Genomic DNA, 25,174 nt, shown 5'->3' with positions numbered 1-25,174 from the left:
TACCATGACTAATGATGATTTTCATATTTAGTGACAGAGTGACTGAGCGTTTACAGATTCAAGCTGAACAAAAGCAAATTACTGCCATCTCGAAGGAAATGATCTACATGACATTTAGAATATCATTAAATGGGGATTACTGTTGTCATAACCATGTGTGCTTGTCTTCTATCACTGCAAAAGCTCTAAGCAAAATAATACCTCCGTCTGTGGTCCGAATCTAAAAAAAACCCCCAAAGCATTCCCCCAATACCAAAGCATTCCCCCAATACCACTTGTACTGATTGCTCTATACACACTAGCATGCATACTGATCACACCCATATATTAACTGTAATCTTCAGATGGTGACAGATTTTTTTCAGAGGAGTGGTGTTTTATTGCCTTGGTTAAAGTGCACCCTAGTGTGTGAATTTGAATTGGACTCTCTCTCCTGCGACTGTGGCTCCAAAAACAGGCAAGGCTTTGTTTTTACGCCTTGGTGAAAGAGTATAACAAACACACACAAAAGCAGTCTGTACACACACAACACACAGGTAGCAGTATTCATGCCATGGCCATGGACTCAAGGTCTTCCTGAACTGAAAGCGTCATGCTGCTCTGCATGTAGAAATCGTACATAATGCCCCTTTGTGTTAATTTTATAGGTATTGCATTTGAGGTTAAAGACTTCAGTAAAGCCATTAAGACACCAATTAATTTACACAGAGTTAAAATTATATTGATAAAATGAGAGTGCTGAGTATCAAGGATTTAAGCAGGAGGTTGAGTTCACCCACTGCTTTTTTTTATCTAATTTCCTCGCAGCTTCAGCTCCAGCTCTCATCCAGATCTAACACTGCTTTCATGTTTGACCCAATTTTACAAGACAGAGAAGATGGCAAAGAAAGAGAGGCAGAAGGAAAATGATTTTTTTTAAAGACACCAGTGGAGGAGTACGGGAGAGTTGGGAGAAGCAGAAATTGGGTAAACGAGAAAATGAGTGACAGCGGCAATGAGAGTGACAAAGGTGTAGGGAGAGAGGATAAGAAAGGGGTAAATAGAAGACAAAGCTAAAGGCGCCAGGGAACGAGGGGAGGGGGCTGAGCAGGAGGGAGGAGGGAAGCTCAGCTTCTCCTAATAAAGCGAGTGTATGTGAAAGGAGGTGCTGAAAAACGTTAGACCAAGCACAGAGCTGTATTACCAGAGAGAGAGAGAGAGAGGAAGACAGAGGGTTAGAGAGAAAGAGTGTGAGAGAGGAGAGAGAGGGAGAGGGGCAAAGAATAGAAAGAGCATTGTGTTGCTGCTGAGAAAGAACCCATGTCTGCACAAAGAGGTAGGTGTACTGCCATGACTGGTACACACACACAGACACACAAATACAAATACACACACGTGCATGCACACACAAGAACAGGAAATCCCTCTCACTCAGTGTATTCAGCAGCAGGAAGAAACAGCAGTCTATATGTTGAGTATCAGGTGAGTGTGTGTTCTCTTCCAACTGTGTGACTTGCTTTACTGCATGTAGCAGCTGTGTAGCAGTGTGGGGCAGGTGTGTGTGACTTTTCCTTAGCATATGCCTGAGTGTGCGTACGGGAGGCATTAAGCAGGTGTCTCTATGTGTGTGTGTGTGTGTGCGCGTGCGTTCAAGTGGGAGTTAGCAGGTGGATGAAGGTCCGTTTGATTAAGTTGCTGAAGATAAACACAGTGGCACACACACTCTTAAGATCATGTGAGGTTTATGGTAGTTTATCATGGAAAGTGCATGTGAATGAGAGGAATGTTATCTGAATAAGTGAATGCGTTTGACAGTAGTTGATTAAAGTTGTCAATATATCTGATAAGATGATCTAATAATTGTGTTGTTTCAGAATCATGTTGTCGTGATCCGTATGACCCAGAATGGGAACTGCATTTGTTGACAAGTCATTGATGTTTAGAATAAGAGCAGAGCTTCACTGTGCCAAATATTATTTAAACCTATATGGTTTGTTTTAGGCTACTCAGGTATCAGTGACTCTCTGGATTGAAGTCAGTTCACCTAAATTACAAATATATATATATATAATATGCCATGCAAATAGTTTTGATGTTATGTCCTGATGTTTTAAGATATACAGTATGTCTCTGTCTCTAGCCCATTACAATGGAGGTGAATAGAATTTCATTTGTGGTGCTCGCTAGATTTTTTGGATTTTTAGTAAAAGTATTATTTAAATGCCACAAATAAAATTTCATTCACCTCTACTTATTATTGAGCAGGAAATGTGGATAAAAACCAAAACTGTCTGCATGGCAAAACACCGCTAAAGTCAAGTGAAAGTGTTCTTTTGTAATTTGGGTGACTTCACCCTTTACGTAACCCATTTTGAATTCAAGAATGTTTGGACAATCCCCAAGAAATGTATACAAATGTCAATTTGTTTATGTTCAGTGACTGATAACTTATCAGTTGAGGTACATTTCTCTCTCTCTCTCTTACATTTGGGGCTATTATATTCATTCCAACCAAGATGTTCAGCAAGATGATTTACACAATGGAAAGTGCAATAGTTCCTGTTTTTTTTCTCTGCTGAAGGTCAGGGTATACCAGCTCAGCCCAGGGTTAGTGTCAGTGTGTCCTGTCGGCGAGGTCACACTGGACTGAACACCAGTAACAACAGACCACTTCCCTATGGCAAGCAGAGCGACAGCAGAGGGCAGGGTCGTTTCCTCTCCTTTCTCATCATATGACGCTGCCAGAGGTTCCCCTTTTTACAGAAAAAAAGGCAGACGGTGCTGTTTTACAATAGCTTCTTGAACAAGAGTATTTATAGGGCTGCTGAGTGAGTATTGTCGGCTCCTTCATTGTTTAAGACAAATAAGGGTTTGCCTTATTTAGTGGAAGTTGCAACGACAACTCAAGGACGCTGTGTACTGAGGCACAACTGTGTTGCAACGATGGATGTGTTTATCCATGGGGAAGATAGATATTATCTTGACTTTTGTGAGTGTACATGCATGTGTGTCCATTTACTTTCAAGTAATTAAGTACCAGAATTAAACTGACCAAATACAGTAAGTGCTTCATATCCATCATTCTACAGCACTGCTATTTACTGGAAGATCTTGTGCATTAGGTCATGCCTCCAGGTTTGAACATGTGAGCAACTCCATAGTGTATTGGTGTGAGATTTTTGAAGTTTCCTCCACATTTCAGAGGAAAATTGTAATTACTTTGCAGATTAACATTCAAAACATTTGTTTAAAATATCACTATCGCCTTTATGTATTCCTATTGTTTCCCTCCTTTTGTATTTCCTTCTTTCCTTACGTCATTAAATCTTTCCCTCCTTCTTATCGTCTTTGCATCTGTTATTTCACCTTTCCTCGTTTCCTTCCTTCTGATCGTAAATCTTGAGAAATGTGGAAACACAATGTTTACTCTTGTTGTTACTCTAATGAGTACTTTTACTTTAGATGCTCGATTGCGTTTTGCAGTCGAAACCTGTTTACATTTAAAATTATCCACTGTAGTCAGGATTTTAACACTTGTTTCACCACTGGAATTAGGCAAAGTACTGTGATTACACCTATTTAACACATCTGTTACCTCTACAATGTGCATGTACCTGTCCACTCAAAGGCTTAGGACTTGTTAGGGCCTAACCACCAAAGCGGCACAACAACTTTAAGACATGCCTTAAAGGGACATTGTTGTCTCGTCTTCCCATCATTATAAAACCACACAGTCGATCCCCAGCTGTGTCACCCCTTGACTCATCAGAGAACGTAAAGTAATAACCCTCTCTGTATCTGCTGATTCAAAACGCCCTCCCTTTATCCCTATTCCTCTTTCTGTTCCTCTCTGTATCTCTTTGTCTTGAGAGATTTATGAGTGCAAAGTTTCCTATCAACAGGGGTGGAGACTCCGATGTGTCATATGTCATAAGAAAAATAAACAAGGACCTGGCAGGGCTTCGACATACTGCCATTATAAACTCCGTACCTGTGTGCTTTTTTGTGGGAAGATGGAGGAGATTAAGCCGAACTCTGTATCTTAGCCTTTCTGTCTGTGTGAGGGGGCCGGTGTTTGTGTCTGTGTGTGTAGCTATCGACGTTTTATTGTTAACACAGTTTGAACTTTGGACTTCAAAGTGAGGATGACATCACTTCGTCTGGTCTAATGTCCTACTTAGCCTAATTTAGAATCAATTTCATCTGTGTTAGATTTATATTAACATGATGATTGATGAGTAGTGAGGATTCAATTTTATTTTAGGGATTATGGAATGAATGCAGTCAGTGCTCATCATGAGAATTGAAGAATGTGTGTGTTAGGCAGCCAAAATGGCTTTGCACTGTGAATATTATTTTACATGTCAGAGTTGTTGAACATTGTTTTTGTAGGTGAATGATCTGAATGCTGCTAATCTAAACAAACACTTATCCTACACCAGGCAACAGATGTTAATGTTAAATATCAAGTCCTCCTGCGGGGGTGCTCATCGTTTTCTCCTTTTTGTTAACTTCCTACTTCCTGATGTAAACGTTCATTAAAGCACAGACTCTTTATTTAACTTAGCTCACTAAAAATCTCTTTAACTCATAAATTATTTCATTAAGCTCTTAAAAAAGACTCAGACAGATACAATGAGTGATAACAGATGTTATACTGTTGTCTTTCCTTCTCTTCTCTCCTCTTTTCCACTTCGATTTCTCTGTGCTCTCTCATTCCCAGTGCACTGTCTTTCCTCATGTTGTTGTCTGAACCAATCTAGCCTCACCTTAACACTACATTTGTGTTTACACAAGGGTCTGAAATGGAAACACTGTGGTGTGTGCAAGTCTGGAATGGCGTGTATATGTGTTTTGTGTGTGTGTGTGTGTGTGTGTGTGTGTGTGTGTGTGCAAATCAGTGTGCCTGTGAATAAGAGATTGCACGCGCCGATAGTTTTGGAAAGTGAGGACATTTTGTCCTTATTCCATCATGTAGCTGTTCAAGAATTAAAAACAGACTAGCTTTAGGTTGAGCATATGCTAATGATATGGGTAAGGCATGTGGTTGTGATCATTAGGAAATGTCAATAAAATTCCTCAAGCACAAAAGTGCAAACCTTGTGTGTTTTTGTAGCCTGAGAGCCTGTGTTGTGACCGTGTTGATGCTCCAATAGAGTTCCTTTATGATTTCATGCACTTAATCTGCTGCTCAGGTAAGCTCTGTTTTCTGTCTCAACATGTGTGTTTGTGTTTAGTCGGCTGCCAAACAGCATTGTCATCAGTAAGTGATTGCACATAATGTGAAAGAGTGGCTCCCTCTTTTAATCCGAAAGCAAATTAAAGAGAGACTTAAATTGGGCAGTAACTGGAAGGATAGGGTGAGGTTCAGGTCAGACCCGGGCACCTTTACAGCTTTACTGTTACCACTTCCCTCTTAGACTTTGGTTTATACGATAATAAAACAAGGGTTCTGTAATCGGAGCAAGATGTCATTAATGGAATCTTCATTTATGCCAAGGCTTGTTTACTTCAAACAGCAGATGTTCTCATACATTTTAGATGTGCTAGACAGCAACTATAGTTAATGAGTATATAAAAATCAAGGCATGTGAAGATGTTGTAAAACAAGTTAACATCTGTGGAAATCACATGTAGTTATATTCTTGCTTCACTGCGATTGCACTCTGTCGAGGAAATGTTTGATTTATCCCATAATCCTACTGAAGCAAGATGCTGGGCTTGTATTATGTACTGTAGCTCAGACAGTCTTGGTTAGTGGTTGGACCTCCAGTCAGGCTGGCACTGTTTTACCTTTTGATGGCTGACACCAGTGTGGGTACTTTTATATAAAAGCTGTCCATGTCTATTTTGCGTTCGCTGACAAAATCTTTTCATGTTTCCAAGTGTGTTACTCATGCATGTAAAAAAAAAAGTTGAGCAAACTTCTTTGGAAATACTGAGTTGTTAATCAGTTTTGTCATTCTTTCAACTACAGTTTTAAATATTAGCATCATTAACTAGCTTTCATGGCTTTAGTGTACACAACAATCTTGGCAGATATATTAAGAATTCTCACTGTGTGCAACTCAGACTCAAGGAGAAACAAAAGATTAGTTGGCAAAACATGTTGAAATTTTGATCTAAAGTTGAACCTTACGTTCGGCTCAAAACACAAATATTTAGACAGTCCTTCAAATTTTGAGTTTTATTAACTTTTTGAGATAGAAAGTTTCACAAAAAAAGCTTCTAAAACACAATTTAGTCCACTGGACACTATTACTCCTACTACTCCAGACCACCCATGACTATTGCAGGTTTAGCAATTAAGCAGCAGAGAGGAACATCCATTAAGAATTGGAAACCGAGGCCAATGCAGACATGCCTTACGGAGGTATTGTTGCTTAAAAACAGGAATGTTATGGGGCTTGTTAATTTCACTGGCAGATGTTTCAAGTCACGCCTGGTAGTGTAGTTGTTTCTCCTTGCTCAGGACCATCCCCTCTCTGCTTTGGCCAGATTTGGATTTTTTGGATTCCATTATCTGGAAAAATTGGAGATGGGCACTGAATCTGAATCCAATTATGAACCGTCCATTTAGAAGCTATAGTGACAATGTACAACACACATGTTTTTGTATTTTTCTAGGTCTATGGCTGACATCTGAAGGGGTCCAAATGTCAGAGAGTCAGTCATGTCAAGGGTCACATTTGTGCCTAAAGCAGCTGGAGATCTGTCACATGCCTCTCTCTCTCTTTCATACATTCAATTTGTACAATTTGTCTCTCACTGTGCTTTAAAAAATTAATTGTGACCATTGTGGCAGTATTTTGTGTCATTTGTTAAAAATAATTAAAGTCTAAAAGTCCACAAAGAGATTAATCAGTGTGGCAGTAATTTCCAATGCTCATGCTAAAAAGATTGACAGAATCCACAGTGAATAAATCAATAAATAGTCACACTGTCTCTGGATGCTAGTGCCTGGGTAATGTTTAAAAAGAACAATCATAGCAATAAACTTTGGTTGTTTCCTTGACAATGTCAAACAGTTACAAGATACTTTGTGGTGGCTGAATGTTTGTGTATGGTTGTACTTCCTTAATGTGGGAGGTTTTGAGTCACACATCTCTCTCCAGAGAGGAAAGTTAGTAGAGAAGTGATATAAATGACAAGTTGACGGTTATTCTCTTGTGCGTGTTTAAATATATTGTAAGTGTATTTGCAAAGTGTGTTGAATCAGAGGGGAATAAGGGAATGAATCTGTGAATGGATCAACAAATTTGCAGGCAAGTCATGTTTTGGGTCTGCACACACACACACTTGCTTTACAGCAGCCCTTATTCTTCTAACACACACACACGCGCGCGCACACACACACACATACACACACTAACGGTCTAAGAGACAAGCAGGGGATTCCGATCCGTCACAGAGATGACATCACAGCCTGCCTGTAATAAAAAAGCAGCTAAACAAGGGAGTCCCCACTTCCCCTCCTACACAACCCACAGAATGAACAGAGAGAGGGAGAGAGTAGTGCTTTGGAGAGTGACTCTCATTAGTTCACAGAGAAAGAGAGAGTCCCTTTTAAGGGGTTCACATGCACACAAGAGTGCTGTGACGCGTACAAACACACTTTTAACTGTGTCTCCATAGTGACCGGCTGCCCCAGCTTGGGGAGGAAATGCCAAACTCTGTGCTTCAGAACTGCTCCACCAGAAATACTCAAACACACACACACACACACACACACACATAGACCTCTATTCTAATCCTCTGTCCGGCTACAACGGAAAATAACTCACTTCATCTTATCACTCTGCTACCTCCCTCTGTCCATTCTCTCTTCTTCCTGTCCTCCCCATTTTTTTCCTTCTCCCTTCCCCCTCCCTCTCTCTCTCTCTCTCTCTCTCTCTCTCCCTCTATCTCTCGCTGTCCCTCTCCCTCCCCCATCAGTGGTAAGTTCATTGAAGTAGACAACAGAGGTAAGTGCTCTCTTCCGCTCTCCGTTCACCACTGACTCTCTGCTTTAATATGCTTTAATCTTCAGTCTTTTTGCGTTTTCCTAAAGCAGACAAAGGTCAAGTTTGTGCTACTATCACAGCTGTAGGTCCTGCTGATACAGCGCAACAGAAAAGCAGCTGTGTGTGTTTGTGCCTTTGTATGTCCTCATCAAATGTGTACTGTACAGTCAGGTCAGTTTCAACAATACTTGTGTTGCCAGCTGTCATGCGCACCTGGATAGTGTCTGCCAGTTTACTTACCTTGGTGATAATCAAACAGACGCGTGTATGTGTGTTTTACAATTCATGCCGGTATCTTGTTCAGTCTTTTGCATTACAATAGCCTTGTGAATACATGCAACCTGTTACGCTCTTTTTTTTGTCCCTTTATAAAAAGTGAATATATAAGTGCATATTATCTAAAATAGCACCTGTGCAGATCTGTGTGCATGTTTCAAATCCAGTTAGTAGCAGTGGAAACTCAAGTACTTAGGAAGGAATGGAAACCAAAACAAAGTATGAGCAGACACAGCAACCAAATACAGGTTTTAAAATACAGTAACAACTTAAGAAGATGTTGAAATTATTAATTACTGTTGGCTAACATTGACTCATTGCCATCATCATAATGTGTCAACATTTCCGTGGAATTATCATACAAATCTTCTTCATTGAAGCCAATTGTTCTCTTGGGTTGTATAAACACTTCATGTATTTCCACAATAATGTTTGTGAAACAAGTTTCCTTGTAATCATTTTCCAAAGTGGAAATCTGTCGATCTTTCAGCATTAGCTAAATACTTTGGTGATGTTGGAGGAAGGGAATACCCCTTAAGCATGCTGCGACTGAAATAACAACCTCACTAGAATCAATGAGCAGCTTGGCACGAGTTCAGACACACCAAATCGGAGATCCATCTGTAGTCCTTGGTTACAAAACAACACAATTAAACATTCCAGGCACCCCCACACAAACACTCTCTCATGGTGTGACATCACTCACATCTGGATGCAAGTCTGGCTAACACACACCTCTTCCTCTCTCTCCAATGTGTCCCCATCTTCCCCTTTTCTACCACGGCTTCCCTCTCGCCTCTCCTTCCTATCTGTCTGTCTTTCCACCCCCGCTCTCAGAGATGAAAGAGAAGAACCCCTGGCAATCGCCTGTGACCATCATCATCACTGTGATTGGCGTCATAGCGATTGTTACCTTGGTGACGGTAGCAGTTTTGCAGAACAAGCCACTACCCCAAAAGTACAAGGTATGGTGGAGGGAAAGAGTAAAATATTGGAGCCTGTACTCTGTGTGGGAGGTCGCTGCTTTACAGTGGGATGTCTGTCCAAAGTCCACAAGCCAAATATGGTCTCTTGTCAATATGACCTCAATCTGTACAACTGGTTCTAAAAACTACCAAATAAGGCCAGTGGATGTTGATAAAGATATTAAATCACCACTTCTTTTCCTCATAAACCCTTATCTGCTATGAGTCTTACATAGCAGATAATACTGTTATTGATTACAGTGTCTAAGGAGCTGTTTAACTAATTTGTTTCAGCATTAAACTAAATTTCTCTGCACATATACTGTATATACTGGGAAGTTTGTCAGTAGACTATAACCTACATCTTTATACTGAACATATAATCAGTCAGTTTGGATGGCACTCATGTAGAATTTATTTCACTGTGCGCTGAGCTGGAATTCTTCACTCTGTCTCCACATCAGTATGGGATCGTGCTGGATGCTGGATCCTCCCACACAGCTCTGTATATCTATCAGTGGCCAGCAGAGAAGGATAACGACACTGGCAGAGCTGAACAGATGCATTCCTGCAAAGTTAAAGGTATACACTACACAATGTGTCATGTAAAAACATACTTAGCCCTCACTTCTAAGTGCATGCACATTAAGCCAAATATTTAAGTTAATGAAGTATGTAAGAATGTTCATATATACTCATATACTTCACTTAGTTTGTTAATTGTAAATAAATATGTTAATTCTGCAACACTAGAACATCTATATAAGTATATTTGCTTGTACTGATGAAATGTCTTCATGGGTAAATACTGACATACAGTATGCTTGTAATAGAACTTGATACCACTTTCTAATCAGAAATACTTAACCGGGTTAACACATTGTAATGAATGGCTTCATTGATGGTTATTAAATAATTTATTGGTCATTGATAGATCAGAAATAAGCCACTTATATGAAAAACTTTTAGGTTTCCAGATTTCCTTTGCTTGGTGTATATCCTTCTGCAGCATTTTTGCTTGATCCTCTTATCTGGCCACAACTAACTATATTTTTTCATAATCAGTTAATCTGATTTATTTCTTAATTATTTGGCTAATCACTAGGTCAGTAAAGTGCCATAATACAGTGGAAAATGCCCATCACGATTTCCTAAAGTCCATGGTGACATCTTTAAATGTCTTTGAATTTTGGGGAGTTTTGGACTGTTGGTCGGACAAAATTGTTAACAATTATATAAAACAGAGAGAAGCAGTAAATCCTCATCCTCATCCTCATCAGAGAAAATGAAACAAGAGAATGGTTGCTATTTTTGCTTTAAAACTGACTTAAATGATAAATGATTCATTCATCAAAGTAGTTGGTGATTAATTTTGATCAAGTATTCAGTTCAAGTAAATGTTTCAGCTCTAAATGGCTTACGTTCTGTAAAAGAGCTGCAGGGCATCTGTAATCAAAGTCTTCCTATTAAAAACATATTGACATTTACAACTCCAGACCGGGGTTATTGTATTGGAAAATGCTTTTATTAATGACTTACTTTTATTTTGGCTGCAAACCTGATGGCCCATTATAAAGTGAGCAACCCGTGACTCCCCATGAATTACTCACTTCTTGATAAGCCGAGTAAAAGGCATTGCGTTAAGCTTTAAAATATGTCATGAAGTCTGGAGTTGTAAATGTTTATATGTTCTTAATGACTGGATTTTGGTCTGAATGTTCTGCTGCTTTTTCCCAGAAACTAAGTGGTCAAACAGTCATTGGATGGGTCTTTCTGATGAACTAAAGAGCTTTAGCTGTAAATACAAAGAATGTTATGTTGAAGAAGGATATAAACCAGCCAAAGAGATTTTCACACCTGCAGCAATTTTCCACATTTCCAATTACTAGTCTATATAACATTAACAATTGCTTTATGAATCATTAATAAAGCCATTAGTATGTATGTATGTGTTTAGGTAAAGTTATATTTTGTTTTGTCCTGGAGCTAGAGCGCCCCAGCCTCAGAGCGCCTTTCTTATGCAATCAGTTGTTCTTGCTGAATTATTAAAGCATGTTTGAACACACACCATATAATAGACAGGTCTTTCAAACGGACTCTTGCTTGCTTCCCTTCTGCAAGTTGATTTAACTACTGCTTTAGCACACTGTTCTGAGTCCATCTTCATTTAATTTAAATCATAATCAAAGGTTACAGTAGAGGGCTCTCATAAGTCACAGACAGAGGACTCCCACAGACTCCTCACCTTATCAATCATTTGAATTTAAACCCATTAGTATCTACCCTGTTACTCTTTCCTTTACTGTTAAGCCAGCCAAGTGTGTAACATGTGTACCTTTTCTCAAGTAGGGAGGGTATCTAATCAGTGATACCCTCAGACTCTACAAGTGGCCACTAGGAAAATACAAAGGAGAACTTTCAGGGTTGAGTACCAGCATCATGCATGCTTACGAGAAGACCATGATAACATCTTCACCAAGCTTTCTTCTCCTCAGCAAATTTCCTTGCCACTTCATGATTTTGTACAGATGACCTTCCATTCTCTAGCAGGCCAGCATCTCTGAACAGAAGGCTCTTATTATGTTTTATGGCAGCTAAATTTAGGTGGCATGACTTCACCTTCCTCTTGACATTTTGGTTCTTATTACAGGTCTGGGTATCTCCAGCTACGCGTCCACTCCGTGGAAAGCAGGGGATTCTCTGAGTGCATGCATGCGGGAGGCCATGGAGCATGTCCCTGTAAAAAGACACCAGGAGACCCCTCTTTATCTGGGAGCTACTGCTGGAATGAGATTGCTAAAGTACAGCACACATGTACACACACAACCCCACATATATAATCACACATCAGGCATGCCTCCAGAAGAAAACATAATACAGAATGCCTTTTCATGCTGACATTGTTGTGACCATATCCCTAACTCTGTAATTGTGTTTGCACTGGCAGTCAAAGTGCTGCTATCTGTATCCTTTTTCCATGTGCTTATTCGTGATTTATCTCCACATGAACTTTACTGCCAGAGCAGTGCATATGTTACTGTCAAGTCTATTGTATACGATTTAGTCTATTTATCATTTATGCGCTGGTGTATTGATTTGACATATGGATGTGAATCACTCTAATAAATTTGTGTTGTGTGTGTGCATGTAGTATTGAGAACCGCTCGGCGTCAGACAAGGTCTTTCAAGCCGTGGCAGAGGCCCTGCAAAAGTTCCCCTTTTCCTATCAAGGAGCGAGGCTCCTCAGTGGTCAGGAAGAGGGAGCCTTCGGCTGGGTGACAGTCAACTACTTGGATGATCGCCTCAAACAGGTCTGCACATGTATGTCTGCATGCATGTTCATGCAAATATGTCCACATTCAAATGTGCTTTGTGTGCGTCAGTCAGGATGTTCTTGCTGTGCACTTCAATGCCTTTTTGTCTGTGCTGCAGGGTTTGGAAACCACAGGAGCTCTTGACCTTGGTGGGGCCTCCACTCAGATTAGCTTTGTTTCTGATAATTATGATGGCTCAGAGTCACCTAGCAACTCTGTGACATTCCGACTCTATGGAAATGATTATAATCTGTACACAAACAGCTTCCTGTGTTACGGGAAAGACCAAGTGTTAAAAATGACGCTGGCATACCAGACTCAGGTAAACTTCTTCTGTCAACATTAATGGATTGTTCAAATCTATTCTAATCAGATGATTCAAGATTTAATAATTTAATAACTTTGAGAGAGATAGTAATGTGCTAAAAGGTACTGACTTCAAGCTGACTTCAGATTCAATTAGCTTCCTCTCTCTGTCTCCCTCTCTATCTTGCTCTCTCTCCTAGTCAGGTCCAGAAACAGTATTAGATCCTTGTTTCCACCCTGGTTACAATGAGACAAAGAACTACACGGCCCTTTATGACAGCCCCTGCGTGTCAAACAGGAAACCCCAAAATGCTCCTGAATCCTTCGATCACAAGGGGACAGGAAACTTCCTAGAATGCCAGAAAGCTGTCAAAAGAGTCTTCAACTTTACTGACTGCAAATACAGCCGATGCTCTTTCAACGGGGTCTTCCAGCCAGTTTTGCAGGGGCCATTTGGGGTAATGTTGTCAGCGTTTATTTATCAGCATACATCAGTGACCTATGATACACTGTGTGTTGTTTGGAGGGTTACAGAAACAGCACGCAGGGATTATACAACATACAGATCTTTCAGTTTCAATCTGTAACAACCACAGGCCACTGAGCAACTTCAGTCTTGTGCGTGACTTGCCTTTCTAATAATTGATGGTTGGAGTAGTGAGTGCTACTTGTTCACCCAAATGTTCCTGATCCTGATGCATTAGAATATGATAAAATATGAAATTCAATGTTAAAGTGATTTACCATTAGATTAGGTTCACCCACATATTACATTTTCTGATACCTTTAGTGGTAATAAGCCATGCAGATACATTTGTTTTTATTTTATCCATCTTTGAGATTTCTGCAAATTCTATAGTGGAGGTGAATAATATTTTGTTTGTGGCATTCATAGCATTGTAAACATGCATATGAAAAATTCAGCTGAAGATCTCTCTATAGAAATCGTGTCCCAGTTACTCTAGTACATCCACAGACCTCACTGTGTGAGCACTTCTCTACTGAAGAAATAGTTCCCATAAAAAGTGTTTACAGAGAGGTTTGTGTGTTTTTCAGAACAATGTGGATACTTTTCTTGGCAAGAGATGTTACTGGTGATTTATTGACTAAATAAAGCCAAAACTACTGTAACTGCATGGCTATATACAACTATTCTGTTTGTCACAGTGTCTTGCAAAACAAAGACATCAGAGTCAGTGAGGCCAGAAAAAGGCCTGATGTGGTAAATAATTAGAATTGAGTATTAATAAATTGTTTACTTCATTTGCTAAAGACAGGAGGACAAGTTAATTTCCTTTTTGCATCATCTCTTTTTCTCCCCACACCCCTCACTCTAGGCTTTCTCTGCCTACTACTTTGTGATGAACTTCCTCAATCTGACTGATACATCCATCCATCTGGAAACTGTCAAGCAAAAGCTAGCAGACTACTGCGCTACCCCTTGGCAGCAGGTTGGAGGGCATATTTATGTGTCACTTACACACTCACAAAAATACATTTTCCAGCTATATTTGTGCACTTTTGTGTCTTATCTGTGTTCTCTTGCTTAGGCTGTACATTGATGTTATCGTTGCATTTGAACTACTTGAACAGATAAAGCAGCAGCATCCAAAAGTAAAAGTGAAGTATTTGGCTGAGTACTGTTTCTCCGGCACATACATCGTCACCCTGCTGACAGAAGGATACAACTTCACCTCGGAGACTTACTCAAACATAAAATTCATCAAGAAGGTCAGTAGATCACAGTCCACTCCCTTCTTATCTCCCTGTTCAAGCCATATCCTATATTGACCTTCACTATACTCTGTGTGAGTGTGTGTGTGTGCACATTTGTAGGCTATTTTTATCTTTGTGAGGATCTTTTTGAGCTTTAGATGTTGAGAGTGAAGATGTTTTTGCAAAGTGAGGGATTTTGACTGGTCCTTGCCAAGACATTGACCATGTACAGCACATGGTTATGCAACTAGATTTGAAAAAGGCCCTCCTCTTTGAGGGAGCTCTCAAAGAATTCTGCTGGGAAAACTACTCCCCCAAAACATATGACACATATGTTCTCTGTTTAATAAGTAATGGCAAGGAGCAGATAAGACCCCTCAAAACAGCCGAGCCAGTGCCACTCACCCTTCTTGAAAACAGCAAAGTCCTTCTCATCAATGTTAAAGCTCAGAGACAACCTTCTGGCAAGATGCAGATAAGCAAGATACTAACAGTATCTAAATATTCAACATTGAAAGTATCTAACTTATCTGAAGCAGCAAGCATGTCGTAATTTCCTGTAAATGCTACCACTTCTTATTTGAGATAGATGATCATACAGCAAGATAATAGTTTCTTCATACAAGGGAAATATTCTTCAACTCAGTGTATACTACTGTAGCTGTTAGATGCAAGCTAAATAGCAAAAGAAAAAAACATATGATATAAAGAAAAATTAAGCTTTAAACTGCTTTAAATATCAGGTGCTTAGATCTATGAAGAGGAATTATGAATGTGCCTAATTATCCTTTATTGTGTCCATGAGGCCAACATTAGCTAAAATTATGTGAAATAATGTGAGGAAGACAACCCTGGAATAGTAAATGGACTGCACTTTAATAGTACTTTTTAACGGACAAATTGCAGCAAAGCTGCCATACAGGGCGCTGCTTTGGCCATCAGGAGGAATTTGGGTTTTAGTGTCCTGTTCAGGCACAACATGCTCAACATGGGAAGTAGAGGAGCTGGGGATCAAACCTACGACCCTGCGATTATTGGACAACAAGCTCTTCCTCCCGAGCCACAGCTTCTGCAAGGCAATGGGGAACCCCCAAACAACATCCACACAATCAGGAAAAAAACAAAGCAATAACCAAAACCATTTCAGCCCATAACAGGATTAGGCTATCGACAATTCACTAAATTGGGACATTAAAGCAAAAGAGCTGCAAAAATTAATTGATTAGTTGATCGACAGGAATTTGTCAACTGTTCTAAGAATCGAAATTGTGAGTGGCATTTTTTCACAATTTTTGTTATTTTGTTTTTTATATAGACCCACCAATAATTAGTAATGAAAATTTTATTCTTTCATTAATGTATTTATTTATTTATTTTTAAGGACAAGACACATTATCACTGCAGTCCTTTAAGCCAATGAAGTGATCTAAAAATTACAGACAGAAGACAACAGATGCCACAAAGACAGTGCGCAAGCCATGCAGAGTAATAGGACACAGCAAAACATTAGTAATAAATAAGCAAACAATAAACTATAAAACAGCAACAATAAAAAGAGTCATAAACTGCAGCCCTAAAAGCTAGAAAGTAGGGTTTAATGTGCCAAACTTCCAAGTTCCAAGCATCAAGAAATGAGCTCAACTGTCTGCTTCTTGAAATTATGTCTCAGTTATTACCAATGCAAATTATAGCATGTGATTCAGCAGTGTCATGGCAAACTTAACAGTCAACTGTATATCATTACCCACAAGCATGAGAGGCAATAAATCAAAATAACTCATATCAACAGCAAGGCTAAGGTAGCCTGCTGGGCCACAGTGTTGGTATGAATATCATATCAACACAGCAGTAGCAACAAGATTAATGTCAGGTTGAAAATGCTACTCTGTACACCTACATGAATATGACTGGACAGCACTACTTCTTCCTCTTCTTCTTCTTCTTCTTCTTCTTCTTCTTCTTCTTCTCTTGCATTACAGCCACCTGGAGTTTTTTTGTTTTTTTGTTTGTTTATTTACATACAGTCATTGCATCTGTATAAAATATACAAGAAATAATCCAAGCAGCAGCAACTTAACACAAATATAACAAAGTAAAATAAATACATTTCCTTAGGCTTAGGCTACATAACATATAGCCTACTGCCATCTGTTCATATAGTCTTCAGGCATTTTTATACTGTAGTTTTCTTAGTGATTTAAAATAAAGTCTCAAACCATTTTCCAAGGCTGAGAACTTTGGGGTGACCATCAAATATCTACATGTATGTGTATTAAATTTAGCTATTATCAAAATGTTTTTACATAAATATTCCAATTATTTGTTTAGCATAAAAAACAAATTTGATGTTAACATATTGAAAATCACATTTTTGGTGGCCAGCCACTTATATGACCTTTCCCAGAAGATATTAATGACAACACAGTTATAAAACAGGTGGAGCACTGGACTGGACTTTGGACTCTACTAGTTTTGTGGTTGCCAAGTAAATTCTTCTTCCTCTCGATGTTGTTTGGTAGTTGGAAAACAATGAAATGGTGCATTACAGCCACCGGTAAGGAGTGTGGTTCAGGACTCATTATTATTAATAACAATAATGAATTACAATTTAAAAAACAAACACACAAACTACCATGTCTTCTTTATCAGATTTGTTCCTCTAAGATAATGAAAGAAATGTAACATTCATCTCCTGAACTTTGAAGCATCAAGTGTTCTAAAGTCTCTTTTTCTCCACAAAAGTAACATCTTTCTGTATTAACCTTTCTCTATTTTGAATAATGTGCTGACCAAATCTGAACTTGGATATCATTGTCTCTTCTCTCCTGCTTCTTCTTTTTTATGAATCCTATAAAATCATCGCCTCATTCTCTCTTCCTCCTACTGCTTCTGCCACCTTTCCTTCAATCTATACTTAAATACACCCTTCATTTCTGTCTTACTAAAGTTTACTGTTCTATCAGTGTGGTAAATTTATCAGCTAATTAATTTCCTTTCATTAAATTATGTGCTGGTATCCATAAGAATATCATACATTGAGTCCCATCATTTGAATTCATTATGATGTTTGTTGTACTTCTATCAAAATATCTGGTAAGCTGCGCTTGATTGGCTGTATTTCAAACTGGCTAGTGATCAACTTGAATCCAAACAAACAATTGCCCTCAAAGGTTTTGCCTCTTCAATCCATTGAATGCCATCAAGATTGCAAAGTGTTTCTCTGGTGTAAACAGATAAACCATCACTGATTAGCCAAGTAGTTGAAAAGTCTATGCTCTATTATCTTGGGAGCAGATTCCTTAACAATCCCTCAGCAGCCTTGCCACTTAGTGTATGACAGAATATAATAAAATAATCAATGTATGTAACACAATGTGCTTGTACAGTGATATGAGTTATAAAACTGTTGGCATTTGCTCTGTCCAACCCAGCACACTCCTTGTATGCTCTGTATAAGCTATGATAATGTGTTGTAATGTAAATTTCTGTCTATGTTGTTGTGCAATGAAACCTGCTATGGTATCAGTGTGTGCAGTTTATTGCATGATAAAAAAATAATTAAGATTAGGGTAAGGGTTGGGTCTAAGATAAAGAATATTTGCACCTGCAAGTGCAAATTTAGGAGGAATGTGAAAAACTCAGGCCTAGATTTATTCCAGTTACAGTACAATTAATGCTTCAGTCAAATGAACTTGAAATGTTCCTGTGTGCATGCATGCGATTAGTGTACATCTACAGTAGGTGTGTATTCAATATTAAACCCCTAGGTTTAATATTTTTGTACACATAGAAAGTCAAAGTCGGTGCTAGTTTTTCAATGTTTTATCAATTTAAAAGCAAACTTAACCTTTGCCTATGGTTATATGTCTTCAATGTGTGTCAAAACATCTTTAAATAGAAGTCTAGTCTAAAACCAAAATAAAGTATCAAGAGCTGCCAGAACAGCTTCAGATTTCCTCTGTATAGATTCTGAGTTTTTCCTCCTCCTGTGTTGTTTTAAGATAAAAGGCAGTGATGCAGGCTGGACACTGGGCTACATGTTGAATCTGACCAACATGATTCCAGCCGAGGCTCCTGACTCGCCCCTTCTGCCCCACGCCGGCTACGTCTCCATCGTCACCATTATCGCAATACTGCTGTTCCTCCTCTTCATCCTCAGCCTGCGCCCTCTCTGGCCTTGTCGCTCTAAGCAGCCACAGATAATATAAACACACACACAGAAATGTATGAATGACGCCAGGGAGGGAATGTGTATGTGTCAGTGTTGGTGTGGGTGTTATTCTACCAATTGGTGAAAAGAAAGTCAACTTGTCACTTCCTAGCCTTTGTGGGGAGGTCAAAAGTCAATACCTGCTTGTATGGATATTAGAGAAGGACAAATGCTTTCTCTCTCTGGGGGATTCGCTCTGCTTCTCTGGTTGAAGGACAATTTCTATGAGTGAGTGAGTGAATGAGTGAGTGTGTGTTGAAGTTTGAATGGGCATTAGAATGTGTGCTTGAGTGTGTGTACCAACATAAGTCTGCATGTATGTGTCTTGAATTATGATGTGAATATGCTACTGTATAAATAAAATAACCCAAGTTTATATATAATGTATGGTTCACTTGTCATTTGTAATTTGTAAAAATATGTATAAATGATGTATTTGCACTTTGTCCAGATTGTTTTTTATGAAAAGGAGCTGTCATAAACCACAAAATGATAATGAAAACAGCAAAATGATCTTTGGAGGACAAGTAATATATATAATGTTTTTTGATTCTTATGAATTTTCCACTGCTTTGTTAGTGAGTAAAAAAACTCTTGTAAACTGGGATATAATTAAAAAACTACAATTTATTTTTTTAAACTAGTATTTTCTACAATATGTTCCCTCACCCTTAGTTGTACAATGACATATTCTTGCCACTCAATTACATTTTTAAGAAATACTCCCATAAGCATGAGACTTAAACTCTTGGCAACCTCATGTAAATGTGTAAAGAGAATGAAAGTGCTGCCCTCTAGTGATTAAAAGGCACATTGCATTACAGTTATAACAATTAAATATTTCAGCATGTTGTCATCCGGAGCTGCATAGCGATCATCACCTTCAAGCAACCAGGAAGAAAAACATGTTTATTCCTTTATATCTTGATCATCTTCTTGGAAACATTGTACCGTACAATAGGCCAACTGATGGTACCTCTGATTCTCTTGGTAGTGTTTTAGTGCTTCCAAGAAGGCACATTTCCTATGCAAATACTGCCATAGATTATATAATGTGCTAAAAGCGAGTGTGAAATCCTCTAGAGCAGACTGTGCCGCTTTGGAATTACTGCATCCAGACTTTTGGCGGGAAGTGGAAACTTGTGGAGTTCCCATCCGTTTGTGGGCCCAGCCCTTCCTCTGTGTCACAGATCCAGCTCTTATCTGCCGGGAATGGAGCAACAGGGGAGAACAAGAAAACAATGCCATTCTGATAATCTGTGGGTGGTTCCTGCTTTTAGTCCACCAAATGTCTGTTGGTGTTGGCAATGGCAGAAAGAAATCACTTTTTAGATGATTAAGTGACTTAGACTGCTTATACACTTATGTTTTGTTAGAGGTCCAAGCAAGTATGTCCTGAGCAGCCACATATAGAGCAAAAGTGCATAGACCAGTCCCTTTTGAACAATGTAAATCAGATATACTCCCTGACAGCCCAATCTGTCACCTCGGTTTTCCATTAACAGAAAGTCCTGATGCTGGACTGTAAGGTGGCAACTTGTCCTGCCGCAGGGAGGCAGCCTGTTCTGACACAGATGGGATGACCGGTAGGTGATCTGTCACGTGATCCGTGGGGTCAGTCAGCTGGTCGCTCAATTGATCCCGTTCGATGATTTTGGTGGTCTCAGAGTCCAGCTCCCGCACGTTTTCTTGGCAGAACCTCTGTCTGAGGCGTCTCATCTGGGGAAGCTCGCAGAACGTCTCCATGACCACCAGTACACACACCAAGCCCAGCAGCAAGTAGACTGGAAGAGTAAACACACACACACACACACACACACACACACACACACACACACAATGGCAACATGAGGAAACAAACACTAGTACAGTGTGACTAATAAAATCAAACCAAGGCTTGGTCCCTGAATGAAGGGTGTAGCAGTGAGCCGTCATTTCTTTGTGTAACCCTGTTAATCAGAAAAGATACAATGGTAACACTGAACATATTATCAATGATCAGTGAACATTTGTACTTTACACTTTGTGATTTGTAAATTGTAATTTCAGTTAAAGGATCACATGGTCCTCTACGGCAGTGGTTCTCAGCGTGGGGGTCAATACACCTCAACATGATTAAAGGAATAAAAAAGAACATTTCTGTTATTCTTTGACTTTCCTTTGCTTTTGAACCATGCTAGCAGTGTGGCTCTGGGAATGGCAATGTCAGTCTTACGCTCATCTTGGATCAGAATGAAATATCTCAGCAACCATTGGATGAACTTTGTTAGACATTCATGGGGCCCAGAGGATGAATCCCAATGACTTAGGTGACTTTTCTTCTTGCACCACCTTGCTTATGCAGAAAAATATCTCAACATCTACTGTAAGGACTGGCACACTATTGGTTCCCAGGTGATGTATTCTAATGATTTTGGTAATCTACTGACTTTTCATCTTGCGCCATCATGAGACCAAAATTTTTGTTTGTCCAATACATTGTTCATAAACAAATACCAGTAAAAGTGATGAATTTTACCTCATCTTCAGCTGTATTTTGTGTTTAGTGCTGATTAATCCCAAAACCCAAACATTTTAGGTTTGCTTTCATGTTTTACAAAGCATTAAATCATCATATTTGTGAAACTGAAACCTTAAGTTCAGCCTCAAGGAGCTGCTAGTACTCTCAATCTTGTTTGGAGATACAAGGCTTTCACCTGACAGCGATGACAGTGTATTCTGTCCCCTACTCACCTGTAATAGCCAGTCTGTAGAGCTGTGGATGTGGGATGGCCTCTTTACTGTGGGTCTCTCCTGGGACATAATCGCCAAGGCCAATGGTTGTCAGAGAGATGAAACAGAAATACAGAGACTCAAGATAGTTCCAGTCCTTCTCCAGACTGACAAAGATCCAAGCAGGGATGATGAGGAGGAACAGGGTCATGATGATGGCAAGGCAAGTGGCATGGATAGTGGCTAGCTTTGACTTAGACATGGCCCAGCGGTGGTGGAAGTAGGACACTGGACGTCGGGTCACCAGGGCCACAACCTTCTGCACCACGACAGAGAGGAAGAAGAGGGTAACAGGGATGCCAAAGAGGGAGTAGAAGATACAGAAAGCCTTCCCTTCATCTGAGAGAGGAGCAGTGTGGCCATAACCTGAAAACACACCCAAAAATGCAGCACAGCCTTAATTACAGGGGAATAATTACAGGTGGGGCTCTTCTAAAGGTCACTTTCCTCCTGTCAAACAATAATTAGAAAGAAAGAAGTTCATTCAACAGAAACGTGTCCTCTTGTAAGACAATTTCAATCCAGGACAGACTTGATCTTAACTCCATAAATAAATAATAGGCTAAATGAATAATCTTTATAACAATGTATGATATAATACTGTATGTGAGGGCCAGGGTTAGGGTTAGTTACTTTCATAGCATGCATCCCAGGTTGGCCTCTTTGACAGAATTTGTATGATGGTTTACTTCGTCTTAGTTGTAAGTAAAAAAAATAGCTGTCATTTCCCTGCAAGTATGAGTGCACAGTGTAGGAAGTAAATATTACAATCAAGCGGCAATCTCTGGGGCTGAAAAATGAAGGCAATGCGGAAGTGCCAAAAACCTGCATTCTATCTAATGGCCATCAGGGGGCGACTCCACTGGCTGCAAAAAGAAGTCCGATTATATGGACGTCTATGACAAAATGTCCCTAGTTCTCTCTTAATTTATTTCCTCAGTAAACTGTTTCCTAATGAGTTTATGGTCTCAATTGCTAGTTTCAAGTCTTCTTCAATACAGCATGATGTTCATTTCGTAAATTATGGCCCCATTTAGAGTAAAACAGACGATAAAGCAGCGTATACTTTAGGGCGCAGCTACGTTGTAATTGAAAAGTCGCCACCACGGCGACAACGTTGCTTACGTAACGTAACCATTGCGTATGGGCGTAGCTGCTGCTATTTCACAGTGTGTTTTCATTTCATTAAAGTTAATTGTAACATTGTGGTCGCCTAAAAAAGTCTTGTCCCGCCTTTGGTTATAATAAAAGACCCATCAATGAGTCGGACGATCAGTTTTTCCGGTGAGTACATTTTGTTTTAACGGTTTCAGGTGTGTTTTTCGCTAACGACAATTAGCGTTAGCATTATCACTGTTAACCATGGATTTTAAATGTACCGTGCCAACCAAGCAAGCAGCTAGCGCTATGGTCAGCTCCACCCTCTCAAATATGGTCACTTCTGGCTCCAAAAATCAAACATGGTGACGGCCAAATCCAAGGTGGCGATGTTCAAATCGCTACCATTATCGCTACAATCGAGACTTCAAAACAGAAGTTCGCAAACCAATGGGTGACGTCACAGTGACTACGTCCATATTTTTTTTTACATTCAATGGTTACAATTTATTTCGTCAGACAAATACGTCTGATTGACAAGAGCCGTGACACTGTTTACATAAAGGTTGGTAAACTCTGCAAGTAAAGGCGTGGACTGCACGTCCACCTCAAGGTGTAATTATCTTCTTTTTGTCTTTACAGCTTGAGCACCTGGTGTGGAAGTTAGTATGCACACATGGATTTTAATGTGTTCCTTTTAGCAGAAGTCACAGTTTAACTACTGTATGTGTTAATAGAGCTTCATGGGTTTGAATTCCCATTAGTCATTTACTTGTTGATTCCTCCTCATGATGGAAAATAAAACGTAACAAAACCACTTTCTAATAAGTCTCCATTAATAAAGTCGTTTTTAAGTTGTAACGGATGACTTTATCACTGGTTATTAAATCAATTACAAATTCTTTATAAGTCAGGAACAAGAACAACTTTTTGGTTGCCAGATTGTGAAAATTTCCTCTGCATCATTTTTCACTCTTTAATTCACTAAGAGGACTCTCTAACTGACCACTTCCAGAAAAACCTGTGGAGGATAACATGTATAACTGATGGCTTTGAAACCCATAAGTATTTATGAATAGATTACCAACATTTATAACTGCATTATTAACAAACAGATAAGGATAAACACCAGCCAGAGGGTTTATTTTTCACAACCAGGCAACCCAAAAGGTGTAAGTAGATTATTGAACTTTTTTGTGGGAAAACTATTAGATAGGCCTACACATTATTTTTCAGTAGTGTTTTATATTTTTGGAAATGTCTGGGGTGTTTTTTTTTTTTTTTTTTAGCTATGAAGCCATTAGTTACAACTAAGAAAGCAATTTATAAATCGTGACTAATTGGAAAGTCCAACAAATAAATACCAAAATAGTCAGATTAAATGCACACTCGCAGGTCAGTGCTCCCACTTTGCCAGTTTAAAACAGTGGTTCTCAAGCATACAATACTTTCCCTGTTACTGTTACAGTGTCTGAACACCTGTGTCCTCACCTGTGGTGGTCAGCACAGTGCTGGTGAAGAACAGGGAGGACACAAAGTCCCAGTTGTTGCTGGTGTCGTTACCGAGCAAGGATACTCCATAGTTACTGGCCTCCAGCGCGCGGATCAGCAGCTCCTCCAGGTGCGCGTCGGACACACAGGTGTTGTTGTCCAGGAAGTCCCGCCGGGCGGCTTTCAGCTCCTGGCGAAGCTGGTGCTCGTAAGGCAGCTCGATGGCGGAGAAGATGCCGGCGCCGATTATGAGATACAGGATGTATCCGGTGACCAACAGCGCAAAATTCAGCGCTGACTGGTGTCGCTCCACAAACCGAGCACACCAGCCCCCCGTACAACCGCGCGCCATCGCTCCAGTTTCCACAACTTGTTTTATCGAACTTTATTTCACTTTAATACGCGTAACCAGTTACAGTTAACTCAACAGAAAGCCTGTTTTCTTGGTAATGACCTCTATCCTTTCTACCCGGTAAGGGAACTCGTCTTCCTCATTCTTTCCATCTCAGTGGATGCGGGCGGTGGTGACGTTGCTCGTTCACCGGGCCAGGTATCTGCTCGTGCACTTCCCCCTTCCAACCGGTTTAACAGGTTTTGTGTTTTGCATTATTACAGGATTACAAGGATTTTTCTCCGACTTAAGGTCAAATATATTTGAAGACCCAGATTTAGTCGTTGTGTTTGCATTTTAAATCAGTTACACAGTTTTATGGAGAAAAAAACAACACACACACACAAAGCTGATTCAAAGCTACAGAATAAAAAGAGTGGAATAAGTTCAAAACAATGAAAGAAGGAACAAGTTCAACTCTAGTTTCAGATTTCAAAGAGCTTAATAACGTCTCAAAATTAACCCGAGGGACAGTGAATGACCTACACACACACACACACACACACACACACACACACACACACACACACACACACACACACATATATATATTTATCACATCATGGTCACTTTTGGGGACATTACATAGACTTACATTAATTTCTTGCAGACTTACTCTAACCCTAACCACTGCTTACTGCCCTAACCTTTAA

The 25,174-nt window shown here is 39.6% G+C and overlaps 2 protein-coding genes across 4 annotated transcripts; one reads left to right on the top strand and one right to left on the bottom strand.

Annotated features, from left to right (window-relative positions):
• The first annotated feature begins 1,138 nt into the window (after window positions 1–1,138).
• entpd1 (ectonucleoside triphosphate diphosphohydrolase 1) lies at window positions 1,139–19,152 on the top strand. 3 transcript variants are annotated; one of them, XM_067576190.1, is made up of 10 exons: window positions 1,139–1,315; window positions 9,096–9,223; window positions 9,688–9,805; window positions 11,874–12,024; window positions 12,375–12,534; window positions 12,656–12,859; window positions 13,044–13,301; window positions 14,181–14,294; window positions 14,437–14,574; window positions 18,561–19,152. In XM_067576190.1, exons 1-10 carry the CDS (start codon window positions 1,300–1,302, stop codon window positions 18,765–18,767), a joined length of 1,494 nt encoding a protein of 497 aa, XP_067432291.1. In that variant the 5' UTR covers window positions 1,139–1,299; the 3' UTR covers window positions 18,768–19,152. The 3 variants fall into 3 exon arrangements, with proteins under 3 accessions (XP_067432291.1, XP_067432292.1, XP_067432293.1); XM_067576191.1 differs by lacking the exon at window positions 1,139–1,315 and adding an exon at window positions 1,374–1,461; XM_067576192.1 differs by lacking the exon at window positions 1,139–1,315 and adding an exon at window positions 7,824–7,943.
• A 224-nt stretch (window positions 19,153–19,376) lies between these two features.
• On the bottom strand, window positions 19,377–25,151 carry LOC137171965 (potassium channel subfamily K member 1-like). The gene is made up of 3 exons (XM_067576193.1): window positions 24,131–25,151; window positions 21,503–21,907; window positions 19,377–20,553 (listed from the first exon to the last, which is right to left on the bottom strand). Exons 1-3 carry the CDS (start codon window positions 24,480–24,482, stop codon window positions 20,252–20,254), a joined length of 1,059 nt encoding a protein of 352 aa, XP_067432294.1. The 5' UTR covers window positions 24,483–25,151; the 3' UTR covers window positions 19,377–20,251.
• Window positions 25,152–25,174: the final 23 nt, after the last annotated feature.

The sequence above is a fragment of the Thunnus thynnus genome, chromosome 20 (assembly GCF_963924715.1).
Source record: "Thunnus thynnus chromosome 20, fThuThy2.1, whole genome shotgun sequence".
Taxonomy (NCBI): domain Eukaryota; kingdom Metazoa; phylum Chordata; class Actinopteri; order Scombriformes; family Scombridae; genus Thunnus; species Thunnus thynnus.
Note: the sequence above shows the minus strand (reverse complement) of the source record. Positions and strands in the feature narration are given on the sequence as shown.

Bases quoted from the DNA above. Each gene is read 5' to 3' on its own strand.
- entpd1 (XM_067576190.1), top strand. The intron at 12,535-12,655 runs GTCTGCACATGT...TCTGTGCTGCAG, and splicing joins TGGATGATCGCCTCAAACAG to GGTTTGGAAACCACAGGAGC. The intron at 14,575-18,560 runs GTCAGTAGATCA...TGTTGTTTTAAG, and splicing joins ACATAAAATTCATCAAGAAG to ATAAAAGGCAGTGATGCAGG.
- LOC137171965 (XM_067576193.1), bottom strand. From the start codon at position 24,482: ATGGCGCGCGGTTGTACGGGGGGCTGGTGTGCTCGGTTTGTGGAGCGA. The intron at 21,908-24,130 runs GTGAGGACACAG...GTGTGTTTTCAG, and splicing joins CACTGTGCTGACCACCACAG to GTTATGGCCACACTGCTCCT. The intron at 20,554-21,502 runs GTGAGTAGGGGA...TTACTCTTCCAG, and splicing joins CTACAGACTGGCTATTACAG to TCTACTTGCTGCTGGGCTTG.